Raw genomic sequence first — 17292 nt, 5'->3', positions numbered from 1 at the left:
TCTTCCTTGGAAGCCTATTCCAGATTTTAATTATTCTTATAAAGCAGCAAGCAGTCCTGTGGCACCTTATAGACTAACAGACGTATTGAAGCATGAGCTTTCGTGGGTGAATACCCACTTCGTCCTAATGTCTAACCTAAAACTCCCTTGCTGCAGATTAAGTCCATTACTTCTTGTCCTACTTTTGATGGACATGGAGGACAGTAATCAATTGTTCTCTTTATAACAGTCCTCAACATATATGAAGATTTAATTCCCACGCGGTCTTCTTTTCTCAAGACTAAATGTTTTTAACCTTTCCTCACGGTTCTGGTTTCCTAAACCTTTTATCATTTTTGCTGCTTTCCTCTGGATCCTCCAGTTAATCCATGTCTTTCCTAAACTGTGTTAACTGGAGTGTTGTGTCCAGTTTTGGGTGAGGCCTCACCAATGCCAAGCAGAGAAAGACAATTAGATATGACACTCCTGTTTTCACACCCCAGAATATTAACCTTTTTCACCACTGAGTCACACAGTTGGGTCACACCCAATTTATGATCCACTAAAACCCCCAGATACTTTTCTGAAGTACTACTCCCTAGACAGTTATTCCCCATTTTGCATTTGATTTTTCTTTCCTGAGTGTTGTATTTTGCACTTGTCTTTACTGAATTTCATCTGGTTGATTTCAGACCAATTGCCCAATTTATCAAGATCATTTTTAACTCTAGTCCCGTACTTCCAAGTGCTAGCAACCCCTACCAGCTTGGAGTCAGTCACTTTGAATAATGCAACAGCTAAGAAACCTGTAGTATCTTGTTCTGTAGTGCAAATGTATTTATTTATTTATTTTACTTTCAGCATTAGTTAAGAGACAATTGGTACATTCCAACCCAAGTTTTGATATCAAGACTAAGTCCACTATTTATTATAAGTTGATATTTTTGCAACCATCAATATAAAACCTTCCTCAAAACAGAATTCTATGGCATACAACAGAATAGAAGCTTTGTTTTTAGATTAAAAAGTACGTACCCTTCCTGGAAGAACAACTGCTTTAACCACTCTTGACACTCCAAGGTCATACAGACAGAGAACACTCCCTTCTGCTTCTTCCAATCCAACTAGTAGTCCAGTTCTTTTCTGCCAGGAAAATTCCTTCACCACAAGGATAGTAGGTGGGTGTTCATTTACTCCATTAAAACGATATGCAGACAGCCGTTCTCCCGTGATAGAGTTTACTACCTCAAGCTGAGGACCACAGGCCAAGCAAGCCAACCCATTTCTCCCTAGAGAGAAATAAGGGGAAAAGTTTATGTAAGAATGATAAACATAGAAGGATTCATTTGAAATTATAAGATATTAGATGATAATGCGGGGATGAGTCCTCCTAAAATAATTTAGTTATAAATGTACATAGCTTTAATTTATTACTATGTCTAAGTTTGAGACTGCATGCATGCACACACTCAAAAGAGAATTAACATACACTTTTATTACAACATGAAATCTAAGAACAATGGGCTCTACACAGAGCTAGGACCAAGCAGGTTACTGAATTACAGGTAACAGCTTAAAAGCAGCTGCGTTTTGGGAAAACTCTGCCTCCTGGCTTCATAAAGCTATTGGTAAACTCATCTGATGCATCTTAATGGAGCCAACACATATCATAAGTAAAATGTATCACTACTGTGTGTACTTAGATAACCCACAATCACAAGTAATTAATAATTCCAACACAATACCAAGTTTCAGAGGGAGATGATTACCTCCAGCAAACTTCCCATGAAGTACAGATTCTAGTGTTATCTCATCTTCTCCAAGTGCTTGAACAGTTACTTCTGGAAATTGCAGCAGACTGCTTGTTACCTGCGCTGTTAGGTCTCGCATACTTCACTGTAAATAAAGGACTACATTAAATAAGTGTACTTAGTCAGCACCTAACAAATCTGGCATTTTATAAGAGAGTTTGTCAATCAATATAACACTCCAAAATTATCCGTAGTTCTTTCCATCATATCCAATAGTATCAAAATATTTATCACTATAACTTCCTCCTAAATACCTATGTACAAGTATATCGTAGCAACTTAAATGGCCCACTTTGTAAATTCTGGCAACTAATTTAAACCACCACCTTTGGGTACAGATAGGAGAAACAGATTGACTTTCAAACCAATTTTCTTCTCCCAAAGAATTGGAATATTCATCTCATGATGAAAAAAAGATCAGAAAGATTTGTCTAAAGTTTTATTTTATTTTATTTTTAAAGTGAATTCCTCCTCTGTCCCCTCACTCACACTGATGACTACTTTTACACTTACATCAGCTGCTCAGTGCACGTTCCACTTTCTCAGCTACTCACTCTTGTACATTCAGGCAGGAATAATAAGGCCAACCAGTGACCCCACAGAGCAGTGTGCTGAATTTCTTGCTCTTTAGATGCCTGTAAGGTCATCAGTAACCTGAAGGGCAACAGTACTAATGCCAGGTTATGGCAGGTAAGTAAATGAGGAAGAACTTAAGTCTACCCACTTACTCGTTAGTATAATAGTAAATCGCTAGTCAAAACAATATTTTTTACAAGATCTTTCAATTCATCATTAAGCATCTGGATTTTTCGTTCCCTCGCCCTTAATTTTATAGTTTATTTTGGCAACGATTACTCTTCATGTTAGAGCACAAAAAATAAGGGCCTCCAACAGTCTGCTCAGTTCATGGACTTTGACAGTTAGCTCATCAAGTCTTTCTGAAATTCCATTGCCTTGGGAGTAGATATCAAGAGTTTTTCATAGAACAGATCACACACACAGACCCAACAATAGATTATCAACCAGGTGAATAGGTAAGATATTGTGTAGAGATTTTTTTTTCCAATGACAAATCTGTGGTTCTATTATAAATCTATTCTTGGAGATACCTCCTTATCACTAAAATCATTTGAGGAAATAATACAATAAATTTCAGAATGGATCTAATAGAAAAGAAACACAGTTGGATACAAACCGTTAGGATAACAAAATCTACAAAAAATACTCCTCCTTTGGGATCTTTCTAGTAAAGAGCTTGATGTTTTAGGACCACAGCTTTCCAGGATCTCTTCCTTTTGACTCCTCTCACAGTATTCTGACACTCCAGATAGAATATTTTTAGTGTGGTACTCTGGGACTCAAATAATACTTCACATTCCCAGGAAGACTTATCTTATCAAATTTCAGAGGATGGCTTTATCTTTTGCATAGGAAAACCATCAGTTTCAAGAAGAGCACATAGTCACATGTACAGAGATAAGTGTCTCTATTTCCAGCAAGAAACTCTTTTTGGAGGAAAAACCTTTAATGTTTTGATACAAGAAGTCAGAGTTTGACTCCGCAGGAATAAAAGCTGTGTTATCATGGGGACTTCAATCTGAGTGACATATGCAGGAGGTCTCATCCTGCCAGTACTAAAACATCCTCAGAATTTCTAAAAATCAATCAATGACAGTTCCTTAACCGAAAAAGTATTGCATCCAACACAGGGGAATTCTGTATTAGACCTCACCTGACCCACCTAAAGAGGAATTGATATAGAATTAAAAACTATTGATAGTTCACAAGTGATTATGGCTTGATTACATTTATGTGCAAAGGGAATAAAATTCAAACCAGTAGTAAATAAATATACACACACACACACAGAGATGCATGGGAACTTTAAAAGGGCCAATTTCACAAAGCTGGAAACCATTTTGAATCAAATCAGTTAGTAGAAAAATGTGAATGTCAATGTGGAACTATTTAAGAATAGTTTACTAGATGCCCCAAACCCCACAATTCCATGATCAAGAAAGACTGCTATCCTGGTTAAAAAGCCGACCTAGCTTAGAGAGAAAGTGAAAGCAGACATAAAAAAATAAAAGCACCACAAATGGAAGTTGATAGCAATGATTATAAATCAGAGGCTAGGAATTGAAGAAAACTTAAGCCAAAGGGGACAAAAAAATCTACAGCCAGCAGAGTTAAGGACAATAAGAAGGAATTTTTAATTTATACCAGGAACAAAAGGAATCTTAATAATGGTACAGCTCCATTACTAGATGGAAACAGTAGAGTTGTCAACTATAATGCAAAAAAGGCAAAAGTCTTCAATAAATATTTCTGTTCTGTATTTTGGAAAAAGTCAGATGTAGTTATATGACATAATGATAATATACCATCTCAACAGTAACTAAGCAGGATGTTTAGCAACAGCTGCTAAAAATGTCTAGCTCTAAATCAGCAGGTCCAGATAACTTTCATGCAAGAGTTTTAAAAGATCTGGCTCAGGTGCTCTCTGGACAATTAGTGTTGATCTTCAACAAGTCTTGGAACATCGGAGAAGTTTCAGAGGACTGGAAGAAAGCTAATGTTGGGCCAAAATTTAAAAAAAGATAATTACAGGTCTGTCAGCCTGACATTGAACCTAGACAAAATGCTGAGATGGGACTCAGTTAAAAAATTAAATCAGAGGAATATAAGTAATGTCAATCAAGATAGGTTTATGGGAAATAGATCCTGGCAAACTAACCTGACTTTTTGTGAGATTATGAGTTTGGGTGATAATGGTAATATTGTGAATGTAATACACTTAACACTTCTGATACTGCATTAAATTTTGATTAGAATAATACAAAATCAACACAGCACACATTAAACAGAATAAAAACTAGCTAACTGATAGGTCTGAAAACGCAACTGTGAACAGGGAATCATCAAGTGTGTCCTAGTAGGGTCCCCCAGGTATCGGTTCTCAGCCCTATAGTATTGAACATTTTTAGCAATGACCTGAAAGAAAACAACATCATTACAGATCAAGTTTACAAATGACACAAAGATTGGGGGAGTGGTAACAAAAAGAATAGGACAAACCACTGATATACAGCAATCTAGGTCACTCAGTAAGCTGGATGTAAATAAACAATATGTGTTTTAATATGGCCAAATGTAGAGTCATACTTCTAGAAATAAATAATGCAGGCTGTACTTACAGGTTGGGGGCTCTATCCTGAGAATCAGTGACTCTGAAAAGGGCTTGGGAGTCATGAGCTCTAAGTGTGATACTGTGGCCAAAAGGGCTAATGTGATCCTTGAAAGTATAACAGAACAATAGTTAGTTAGAGGGAGGGAGATTATATTACCTTTGTAATTGGTACTGGAGCAACCACTACCGTAATACACCTCTATCCCAATATAACATGGTCCTCGGGAGCCAAAAATCCCTACTGCGTTACAGGTGAAACCCCATTATATTGGGGCAGCGGCGGCAGGCCTCCAGCAGTGATTTAAAGAGCCCGGGTCTCCGGAGGCGGGGAGCCCCGGGGCCCTTTAAAGCGCTGCCAGAGCCCCGGTGTTACCGCGCTATATGCGAACCCGTGTTATATTGGGTCGCGTTATATCAGGGTAGAGGTGTACTATGTCTCGTTCTGGTATCCACAATACAAGAATGATGTTGATAAATTGGAGAGGGTTCAGAGAACAGCCATGGAATTGATGAAAGGATTGAAAACATGCCTTATAGTGAAAGACTCCAAAAACTGAATCTATTTACCCTTGCTAAGAGAAGGTTAAGGGGTTACTTGATCACAGTCTTTAAAAACCTACATGAAGAACAGAAATTTGGTAATAGAGGGCTCTTCAATTTAGCAGGCAAGGTATAACAAGATCCAATGGTTGGAAATTGAAGCTAGACAAATTCAGACTAGATTTTTTTTTTTTTTAAAGCAGTGAGGAAAATTAATCATCTGAACTATTTAAGAAGTGCTGTGATGGATTCTCTATCATTGGAAAATTTTAAATCAAGAAAGGGCATTCTAAAATATATATGTTCTAGTTCAAACTACAATTAATTCAGGGAAGTCCTATGGCACATATTAGAATACAGGAGATCAGACTAGATTATCACAGTATTCTTTTCTGGCTGTATAATCTATGACTTGGAAGGAGGAGGTCAAGGCAGGGTCAGTACTTGAATTTTCAGATTTCTGAGATTAACAAGAGTAAATTGAGAGTATCATTCGTGAAAGAAAGCACACAAGTCTCAATAGAAATTTAAATTTAATGAAAGTACTCTTGTTGTTCTTGGGCCAGTTATGACCCATGTCCTTTTAAATATCCTTATATATTATGAAGTAGTTACTACTGGTCACTAAGGTTAATCTGAAAGAAATTGATTTGAACCACCAAAATGAACATGAACTACTGCATAATTAGATTACTGTATTGGTGTAATCTTTGTCCTTCTGCTCCCTATTGCTTGTCAACTTCATTCCTCATGTCACATCTAAAGTTTAGACTGCAGACTTTTTCACGCAGGGACCATGTCTTTTTTAATGTCTTCTGACTAGAGTTTAGCACGCTCAGGTACTATAAAATAAATACTGGACAAAGTTTTGTGGGAGAACTTAAAGGCATTAATATCCTGGATGCTCACATGACAGAACTATATACAGCCAGGTAGAAAAGAATGAGTGACAGTCCAGGTATATAAAAGAATAAAGCTGCTGATTTATGAAAACCAGGCGTGCTAATTAAAAAGAATTTATTTTTATTTTTTGTGCATAGATGAGTTTAAAAAGTTCTTGACAGTATGAAATTGAATTTTTTAAAAGGTTGTTACAAGATATTAAGACAGACAGACCACATATAGTTCAACATCCTGCACTTGCTCAACGGTTTGCCTTCGCACATGGTGCTACAGCTGAGCTGCTGTAATGCTTTAGTAAAGTTGTTCCTACGCTGACAAGAGAGCTTCTCCCGTCAGTGTAATCAATCCGTCTCCTCAAGACGAAGTAACTATGTCAACAGGAGAAGCTCTTGGTGACAGTGTGGTCTATGCCAGGGAATTATCAGTATAACTACATCATTCAGGGGGTTGGATTTTTCACACACCTGAACGACGTATAACAGACCCATATCAGTTATACTGATATAGGTCAGTAGTGTACGCCTGGCCCAAGGATCCAGCCAAGAGAGATAAACTCTGCCTACACTATGAACGGACCTGATGGTGGCAGTAATAGTCAGGAACAGGTGTGATGGAATAGGAATTTTTCATATTTTGGATGAATATTGTATGTGCCTCAGTTTCCTTTATGTGCCGCATGGTTAAATGGGGGCGGGGGGAGGATGTTTATTCTTTGCAGAGATCCAGGTGTGACTGATGCCTGGCTGTCTGGACCCGGGGGCCATATCTTCTGGGACTCTCCATGGACAATTGCCCGGATTTTGGCACCTGGCAATTAATGACAACGAAGGGCTCCCGCTCTGCAGGAAACCAGCCAGGTTTGACCAGCTGCAGAACAAAGGGCTATTGAGGAGGGCCAGGTGACTGATGTTTGCCCTGGAACAAGAACAAAAGGACTCAGGAGGGGTCCGGGGGGGGGTGTTAAGTGTGGGCTGTTGGATGGGAGAAGCAGTTTCTGGACCGGAACTCGGAAGGGATCACAGAGCTCTGGGCTCTGAACTGATGCAGACGGACTATTCTGTAATCTTCTGTTTTCTGCCATAACCAAGGACCTTCTACGCTGTGTTCCAGACATCTAATAAACCCTTCTGCTTTTACAACACTGGCTGAGAGTCACTCCAGATTAAGGAAACTGGCAGTGCATTGCTCCCTTTGGGTGCATAAATCTCCCTCCGGGGTCCAATCCAGGTGGGAGATTCCACAGGGAGTTCATGGCAAGAAGAAGTGGAGCCAAAGGCTCCAAGATTTAGTCCCAGGAGGCAGTGAAGCCAAGGCACCTATCCCAGTGAGAGTGAGACATCTTAAGGGTGGTCATCACAGGGACTGTTCCAGAGCTGTTTGAGAGCATTGGATCTGTGGATCTGTGACCACAGGTCCTGCTGAAACTGGTGCAGATAACCATTTAGGTGTTAGGGCGGATCTCCATTACGGCTAGATCAACATTGCTGTAATCAATGCAGCAGGGATCAATTTAGCATGTCTAGTGGAGACGTGCTAAATCAATGGCAGAGCGTTCTCCGGCCAACCCCAGTACTCCAGCTCTCCGAGAAGAGTAAGGGAAGTCTACTGGAGAGCGTCTCCCGTTGACTCAGCGCCATGAAGACACAGGGGTAAGTCAAACTAAGCTATGTCTAATCCAGCTACGTTATTCACGCAGGTGTGGTAACATAACTTAGGTCGACTTATCCCCCTAGTGAAGCGATGGATGAAACAAAGCCTTTTTCAGTGTGGATGAAACAAAGCCTTTTTCAGAATCATACATCCTGGCAACTAAGTTGTTTTCAACATCAATTCACCAGCACCTACTGTTCACAATTTGTCATTAACTGGTAAATTAGTGTAAATGCTATGGTGATCTAGATTTAACCAATAAAATTTATGACTGTTACATAGACATTTTTGTTAGTCTTCTGCTATTCACTCTGTTAGGTGGTGCAAACACACAACATCTCTGATATGCAGATTTAGAAACCTAATTTTAGGCCACGGGTTTGAGAACTTTGGCAACTGTACTTGGCATTTACTCTGAACAAGTATAATCACAGTGGTGGTAAGAGCACCTGTGCATCATTTAGAACCTTATGTGTGGACACTGGTGTGTTAAGACATTATAGGGGCTTATAACTAAGGCTACAATTATGTCACAGAGGTCATGGAAGTCACGGAAACTGATTTCCAGAGACCTCTGTGACGTGTTTTAGTAAAAATCACAGACCGGTCATGGGCTTCCGTTAACTTTTGCTTATCGCCCGTGACTGGTCAGTGATTTTTACTAAAAATATCCCTGACAAAATCTAAGCCTTACTTATAACACTGGTTGCAACCTAAATGTTGTAGTGCAAATAAAGCTCTTACATAATCAGTGCATGCTGGGAGACAGATTATAGACAGTTGAGATGCCATTTATAATAACTACCTTGGAAGACAGATGTAGGAGCAGGATTTTATATAGTATTATAAGAATTAATGTATGATTTGATTTCATCCTGCTAGCCACTCTTTTTGAATAGCAGAAAGAAATGACCCTCTGGGACTATGAGAGTCTGTTTTCCCATATGCATTACAAATTGGGCGCTCTTTAACTCTTTGTTTTAAGATTTAGTTAGTAAGAGACAGATTCTCTATTGTGTCTGTGCTAAGTAGATTACGGAAACACTGAAGGCCTGAGTCTCAATGTAAATTGTCTTGGTTATTGATTGTAAAACTTAGCAAGGATTAATTTGCAATGCCTTTTTGCTCAATATAAAATACTACTGTTTGTATTCTCAGTCTGCTTGTTTGAATGAGGAATGTATGCACCAGGAAAAGATAAGGTGGAAAGGCCATTGTTATAGCCAGAGTCAATGAAGAAGGAGTAAAGAGACTTAAAGGACATCAAAGAATCATCAATGCAAATCCATAACGAATGGCAGATTGACGACCCTGAGGTGAAGGCTGGCACCCCTAAGGACAATTGATTAAACCAGAACAAAGGACAGGATGACCCTTTCGGAGGTGTACTGGAATGTTTACACCAATTAAGAAGTAACTGGTCACAAACTGATGGAGCAAAATCCATAGACTTCAACAAAAAAAAAAAAAAAAAACACCTATACGAACAGGGTGCTTGGCCATGAGACTTTGGGTTCATCTTGCCATACTCCAGGAGCATTGGATCGTGACCAATAGAACCCTGCTCCCCGCTGCGACCAATCTGGCTGGCCATTAGATTGATCCAGACTCTGGACTGGTAACTATAAGTATCAATGCAGGACTATAGATTCATAGATTATCAGGGTTGGAAGGGACCTCAGGAGATCATCTAGTCCAACCCCCTGCTCAAAGCAGGACCAATCCCCAAATGGCCTCCTCAGGGATTGAACTCACAACCCTGGGTTTAGCAGGCCAATGCTCAAACCACTGAGTTATCCCTCCCCCCCATGTGGGTGTGCGTGGGCGTGTGTGTGTGTGTGTGTGACTAAAAAGCATATGCTAACCCTTGTATTTTCAATAAATGCTGCGTATTTACCGTCCTCTATAAAGATTCCGTGTGCTTTGTATGAGCATAACACAGACAGTGTGTGGAAACAGCCATACCATTAGAAGGAACACAACTACTATTTACAATTAAGTTATGTACAAGCAGTAACCTAGCTTTAGAGGGCAGGGGGAAAGGGATGCTGCAGGATGGACTGGGGGACCTGCCTTACATCACACAGACACCCTATTTGAAAGATGTTTAAAGAAGTCTGTGTCTTTATTGCCAGCATCAAAAAAGCAGCATATACCAAAGGCAAAAAATATAACAGATGCAGAGCCTGGTACCAAGAACAAGGCAACATTTTGAAAAGAATGCTGCGGATGGCAAGGATGCTGCAGTCAGCCAGTCTGAAAATTCTGGATCTATTGTTTTCTGTGCCAGCATAAAAGACACAGAATCACAACAGAGACCGTTAGAGTTTCTAACGGGATAAGATAGTACTGGCAGTGAGTTATGGGTTTGGGGGGGGGGGGAGTTTATATATTTTAATTTGCTATAAAAACCCCATAAGGAAAAAGGCTTTTTTAAAGTTTTAACACGCTCGTATTAATGGCTTTGCTTAGTTTAATTTTAACAATAAACCTAAAATGCTTTGAAGAAGAATGTCTAGTAAGTCAGAAATACAACAGATACCTTTATTATAGAAAAAAAAGAAGACCAATGAACAGCAATTTAAGACAAGTCATTGTTTGAATAAGACACCAAATGGAAATATTAGCTCAGTAATAGGTTGACTATACTTTTAATACATCAGATAGTTTTTTGTCTCTTCTACCAGGTGAAGAGGCAAAATTTCTCTTTAAGATACTTGAAGATAAAAAATGTAAATTGTTGATTTAAATCAATGCCCTTTACAACTAATTAAAGGACTAAAATAAATTGTAAAGGCTTGTCTTAAAATCGATGGTTCACAAGCTGTGGTCTGTGGAAAGCTGGCAAGTCGCGTGGTGCTAATGCACCACCCATTCCCAGTCTAGGTTTTTCATTGCAAAAGAGCCTGGAGGCCTGTAAATGCATCTGGAAAGGAGCAACCAGCCTACAGACCACTGCTACATTAGAAGAAAAAGAGAAATAGGAGTTGCCCAAAGATACTGAAGCTACTAGTGGGAGAAGAATGGGTAGAGGAGGAATAAGCCAGCCAGGGAGTACATCCAAGGGAGTAGTTGAAGCAAGCAGCCAAGCAACAGGAAAAAGGGGACCATGCAGCAGGGAAGCACAGGAGGAGAAGGACAGAACAGATGGGAGGGGAAGACACACATAAGTAGTAGACAGTGATTAACTTTTTTCGAAAAAGCCCAAACATTCAACATGTAAGACATACAAATATATTAAATCCATTCCTATTTTTTCCATTAAGGCAATTGTTGTAGATTACAAAGGGGAGGGGAAGGGGACAAGAGAATCTGCCATGTGGTGTACACACCATGAATCTGAACCTCCAATTTAAGTTAATCCACCCACATGCAAAGGTTAAAGGGTCACTGTTCAACACAGGCTCATTTCCACTGGAAAATGCTGCTACCGCTTACTGTAACATCTAAAATTCTGAAATGAAAAATTCAAGAAAAATATGTTTACTTTTGCCATTTGACAGCTATACATGCAGTCAGTTTTACTGTTTTGTTGATTAGCTGCACTTCCTATCATGAACTACTCTGGAAGAGTTTATTATTATGTTCTTTTGCCAATTCCGCTTGAAGGTATTCACCAATGACAAGTAACAGCAAAGCTGAAGCTGAAGATGCAGTAACCAGATGAATGAATGTACAGAGAGGATGGAGAGGGGGTAGAGGGCCAGACCAGAGCCAGTTTAGTGTTGCTCTTAAGATATCCAAATGAGCCTCCTAAAACATCAGTAGAGGAGAAGAACAACCCTTAAGACTGTTTTGTTTTTAAAAGGATATTTTTAAATTCCAAAATGTACTGTTTTAAGTAGACAATTTCAAAAGAATCAAGTTGGCAGAGTCCCTTTACATTTAAAACCACTGGTACATGAGTGATTTTGAAAGTACATATTAAAAAAAGCAAAGTGTAATGAAGTGCACAGAATATAGGAAGGTATCTGAGGACATCAAATGAAAGATTATCCTTATTAGTGAGATCCATTTCATCACGAAACCAGACGAAGCACCTAAAGACCAAGGACTATTTTTTACGTCCATTTGGCAACCTCAAAAAGATCCTAATCAACAAGCTAGCTTCTCCTACAATGGAAGAGTCACTAACAGAGGCCAAAAATAAATGGTAAATACATAAAAAGAATTTTCCAGCAGGGGACACAGTTAAGGGCTCTCAGAGTCAAATGGCCATCATCTGATGGAACTCTGCTCAAGTGAATGCTTTTAATGACATTCCAAATATGGCTCCATTTCTTTCCAAACATGGGACTTGTCTTTGCTATTACCTATTTGGAAATGCTAACAGCAAGCTCACAAGGAAATCCCTAAACTTTGCAGAGCCAGGTTGAAAATCAAAATTAAAAAGGCTGTGGATTTTGGGGAGGTACTATATAGAGAGCAAAAACCCTGAGTTCTTCTCTAGGAGAGAGTTTATTCTGTGACACTGTGGCTTTGTCTATAGCAGAGACATTTAAAAGTAATTACCACTGATTCCAACATCAGTTCAGCTGAACTGATGAGCATTGTGAAGAAGACAGGGCTCCAGTGGTTGGCCCCACTTTTAACACAATGGTGATACATATAATTGCTAGAAGCTACCAGAGCCTTGTCTATGCTAGGGCTTCCTCCAGCGAAGAAGGAAATTTTGTAAGTTTTGCCAGCATAGATATGGCCTAACCGTAATTGTGAGGAACATGGATCTGCTCTGTAATTATTTATGAATTCTGTATATTGGCCTTGTTATTGAGACATTAATGTATGAGTATACTGAGTAAATCAGCAGGGCTGCTGGGAAACAAGCGGAAAGCAAAAGAATGGCTCAGGTTAAGACACCTTCAGCAAATACTTGAGGGTTGTTATAGTACAAAGGGAAAGTCACTGCTTCCCTGACTCCACCACCCGCTGAACTCACCAAATTAGTATGGACAAGCAGGGCCAACAACTAGCAACCGATCAGATCAAAAAACTAGCTGGATAAAAATGACACTCTCTAGGGAGAATCAGTTGTTGGGGAGCTGTTCAGATTGAGACAGGAACACTCTGAAGTATGTGAAGTTAGAACTGCCTGGCCCAACATTACAGGGGACTTTAGGTAAGATGTGCATGTAGACTGTTTTAAAAATCCTTTTTCTCTTATGATTTGTTCCTACCATTAAGATTCAACAGTACTTTGGTTTAAGTAGGCTATCTGGTCACTACACTCATCCTGGTTTCAGACTCCCAAAAGGAAGAACCAGAAGCACTCAAACCCAGTCGGACCTGCTGGGTACACATGGTCTATACACAGTGTACTGTAGCCCCAGGCCAAGTGGGAAAACTGCAGAATTCCAACCCAGGAGAGGTAAATACACCGCTACCTCAATATAACACCACCCAATATAACACAGTAAAGCAGTGCTGGGGCGGGGGCTGTTGTGCACTCCGGTGGATCAAAGCAAGTTCAATATAACACGGTTTCACCTATAACGCAGTAAGATTTTTTTAAGTATCAGAGGGGTAGCCGTGTTAGTCTGGATCTGTAAAAGCAGCAAAGATTTTTTTGGCTCCCAAGGACAGCGTTATATCGAGGTAGAGGTGTACATGAAAACTGATACTCAAGGGAGGGCACTCAGATACATCAGAGACAGGGCTGGCTCCAGGCACCAGCCCAGCAAGTAGGACCCGCCGCTGAATTGCCAAACACTGAAGCTGCGGTGATAGAGCTGATTGTGGCTCTTTTTTTCCCCCTGCTTGGGGCAGCAAAAACCCTGGAGCCGGCCTTGATCAGAGAGTAGGTAGAGGTATAGCTAGCCCCGTAAGCATGACAGAAGTATGTTCCTGGCTACTAAAAATCAGGCAGCCAGCAGGGGGAGTCTGAAGTGCTACATGAATAAGCCAAACCTTTAACTTCCAGCTCTCTCCTGTTCCAAAGCATTAACTTTGGCAGCTCACACTTCAATAATTTTTCCCTTATACTAGGGAATACAGTTCTAGGAATATCATGGGCTATTTTGGAGAAAGTCAACATGCCACAGACCCAGCAAAGCCAGAGTTCTGGGAAAAAAGATGCCATCAGTTTCAACTGAAAGGAGTACTCATAAGACTGGTTCACAGAAAAGTAGTCCTATTTGCCTACTGCAGAGTAAATCAAAGAAGGGCTCAGACGAGGTTGTAAGGGGAATCCTCAATATGCTCTTTTGCAAGGAGGACTGAGTAGAGGTAGGGGAGAAAAGACGTAATCCAAGATACTATCCTTCATTTACCCAAAGTCTCAACATTACAGCAACTATCACACTGGATGAGAAAGGTTGAACATTACTTTTTCTGGAGCCAGTCAACATTTCAATCAGCCACACAAGAAATTTGTTAAAACAATTTGAGGCATTGCAACTCCCACTTGACTCTGATCCAGGGAGATGGGGACCTAATACTTCATAGTTAGGGAGGCAACAGTTATTACACAACAAGCACGGGGGAGGGGTTAAGATGATCTGATTTACTGACTAACAGTAAAAAGTATGTGTAAAAGTCTAGTACATAGTGGGGGGAAATGGGAAGAGTCTGCAGAAAGGGAAATGAGAGAAGATAGCGAGTTCACTTTGGAAAACACCATCCTCCACAGTTTATATTAGGTAAAGAAAACTGTTACAAAACTATTTTTCTTTTTAAACTCAGAAGTATTTGATGAATCCTGGAAGAATGTTAGGAAGAGAGGGAACTTTAAGCACAATGGTGCTCATGTTCAATGAGCCAGCAACTCTGTCACATCTTCCCATAAAAGGAATAAATAAGTTTGTGATTTATTGGTGGTAGCAGTTGGTAAGCTCATCCCTACCTGTACTCAGAAACAAGCCCCCCCGTGCGGGATCCATGAAGCTTTGAATGAGAACTTTGATATTTAACCTAGAAACTAACCATCACTGTAATGAAGCCACTGGCAAGAGAGAGCTTGTCTGTGGCAAAATACAAGAATCAGGCCTATTTCACTATTGCTGTTACCCAATGCTTACTGAGAGCCAGGGGTGATGAGCCATGATTTTTGTAGTTTCACTCTGCTGCCTCAGGAATTCTATGTGCAGCAGCAGGAGTCAAAGCCCACTGAGCTTCTGCATTAGCCGCAGTCAATAAGCTCAATCTCCCACCTAAGCATTAAGAGTTATTAGTCATGGCACACAAAGTTTGATGCAAGGTTTAAGTAATTTTCAAACATATGTTCAGAAACACTACTGCACCAAAAAAGTGTATGGCAATAACCATGCTATAGTATAGGCTTATTTTTTGTGGTGAGGGGGAGCCACAAAAAGTTTACATCAGGTTTTTGTCTACATCACACAATGAATCTTAAACTATTACAGTAAGTGGTTATAAAACACTGGTCCTTCAGCAGAAGCATACTTGACAGTCATTTTTAACAAGACTATACCTATTACAGTTCTACACCCAGCATACGGATTGACTGAATAAGATTCTGGTCAGTTTCAATCCTGATACTCAGTATGGAAGTGATTAATCTAAACTTCACTGTATGGCAGTACAAAAATGATTCCAGGACAAACAAAAGCAAATAGAAATAATGGAGGAAAAGAGTGGGGATGTATCCCCAGCCACGCCAGGAGGCAGGAAGCTGTAATGCTGCCCACATGCAACAACTATTAGGCAAGACTGATAGGGAATCTAGTCTTGTCTAGTCTAAGAGCATACCCCTTAAACTATCCCATTCTCGCCCCATCAGGCACCCAGCCTTAACTGAATTCTGATTCTAGTCCCTGCTGCAGAGCCCCATTTTTACACCACCTTCCGGCTGTCGATATTAGGAAAATTATCAGACAACAAAGGTTGAAAATATTTGTTCCCAGCGATGGAAGTTTTGAGCTTATCGTGGTATGTCTAAGGTTTATGAAAACCAGAAATGAAATTCTGAACTGTTTACTATCATTATAATCAGCAACTTTGTGCCCTACCAACCGATACATATAGTACTTAAAAAAAAAAACAACAACAACCACGCACTCAGCAGCAGGCAATAGAAAGTTGCACCGACTCTGTAGCCACATGGCTACAAAAGTCAAACGCACGGGACCCTCACAAAAACGCACTACACTTCGGTAAACTATCAAACACGGACCCGCTTTTACGTGCAAACCTTCCCTTCCCCCCTCCCTAAAACCTAGCACGTCTCCTGTCCAAATGCCCCCCCTCCCCCAGAAACTGTCTGACGGGGGAGGGGGACGGGCTAGGGACGAGGCAGTATCACTGCCAGGGAGCAGCACAGCTCGTTTGGCCGCTCGGGCTGCTGCGATCCCCACACACCCACCAGCGCCTCCATGTGCTCTGCCCAGGCCTAAGCGCCGGCGGGGCGGCAGCGAGCGACCCTCCCGCCTCACCCAGGGTTGGGCTGCACGGGGAACAGGCTGCAGCCCCTCGCTCAGGCACCAGGCACCACCATTTGCGGCGGCTGCGCGGCCCGGGGTCACTTACATAAGGAGCCGGCTCCCCCGCCCCCTCGCCTGCCGGGCCCGCAGAGGCTGCGCCGGGCCGCTCCCTGCCTCCTGAGCCCGGCGCCCCCCGGGCACCCCCCCGCCGTGCCCGGGCGGGGAGCCGGAGCCGGCCTAGCCGGGCGGGCTGCAGCGGAACCTCCCGCAGGTACCTGCTGGGGCGGGTGTCACCGCCGTCTGCCTCCTGCCCGGCGCGTCTCTTCTCCCCGGTGCCGGTCACGGCGACGGCATCTCCCCACAGCGGTTAAGGCGGGCGCCTGCCTCTCCCAGGCCTGCCCAGCTCCGCCGCACTCAGTGTCTGCGCAGCAACCCGGCCCCCCCACGCACACCCGCTCACCACCGGGAAGGGAAGGTGGGGTGGGGGGGTCAGATCTCGCGAGAGCTGCCGCCGCCACCGCGGGAATTTTCAAATTCGCAACCTGTCCCTAGGCTCAAGCGGCCCGGGGGGGAGGGGGCAGAGCGCAACGGGCGCAGAACTACAAATACCAGCATGCACCACTCCATCCGTTGCATTGCGGGGTCCTGACGTTCACGGAGCATTGCAAGCCGGGAACTGTGGTCTCTTTAGGACTACAAAGTGCACCTTTGCTCATCGTTCAGTCCGGAAGGGCTGTTCTTTGGCCACCCCTGAAGAGTATTTGAGAATTTCTTTCCTTTTCTTTTCACTCGTAGAGCCTCACTCACTAGCGCAAGGATTCAGTGCCTGGGCTAGGAACGC

General features: G+C 41.7%; 1 protein-coding gene across 1 annotated transcript in view; it reads right to left on the bottom strand.

Annotated features, from left to right (window-relative positions):
• The window catches only part of AHCTF1 (AT-hook containing transcription factor 1), a 78149-nt gene extending 61157 nt beyond the window's left edge, over nucleotides 1-16992 (bottom strand). Inside the window, exons 1-3 of the mRNA XM_050950360.1 lie at nucleotides 16727-16992; nucleotides 1749-1875; nucleotides 1015-1268 (exon numbers count right to left, since the gene is read on the bottom strand). Of these exons, the coding sequence (XP_050806317.1) occupies nucleotides 1015-1268; nucleotides 1749-1869 (375 nt within the window). The 5' untranslated portion in view covers nucleotides 1870-1875; nucleotides 16727-16992. The remainder of the gene's footprint in view (nucleotides 1-1014; nucleotides 1269-1748; nucleotides 1876-16726) is intronic.
• Between the last annotated feature and the right edge of the window lie 300 nt (nucleotides 16993-17292).

The sequence above is a fragment of the Gopherus flavomarginatus genome, chromosome 4, assembly GCF_025201925.1.
Source record: "Gopherus flavomarginatus isolate rGopFla2 chromosome 4, rGopFla2.mat.asm, whole genome shotgun sequence".
Taxonomy (NCBI): Eukaryota; Metazoa; Chordata; order Testudines; family Testudinidae; genus Gopherus; species Gopherus flavomarginatus.
The sequence above is the reverse complement of the archived record's forward strand: the minus strand, read 5'-3'. Positions and strand labels throughout refer to the sequence as shown.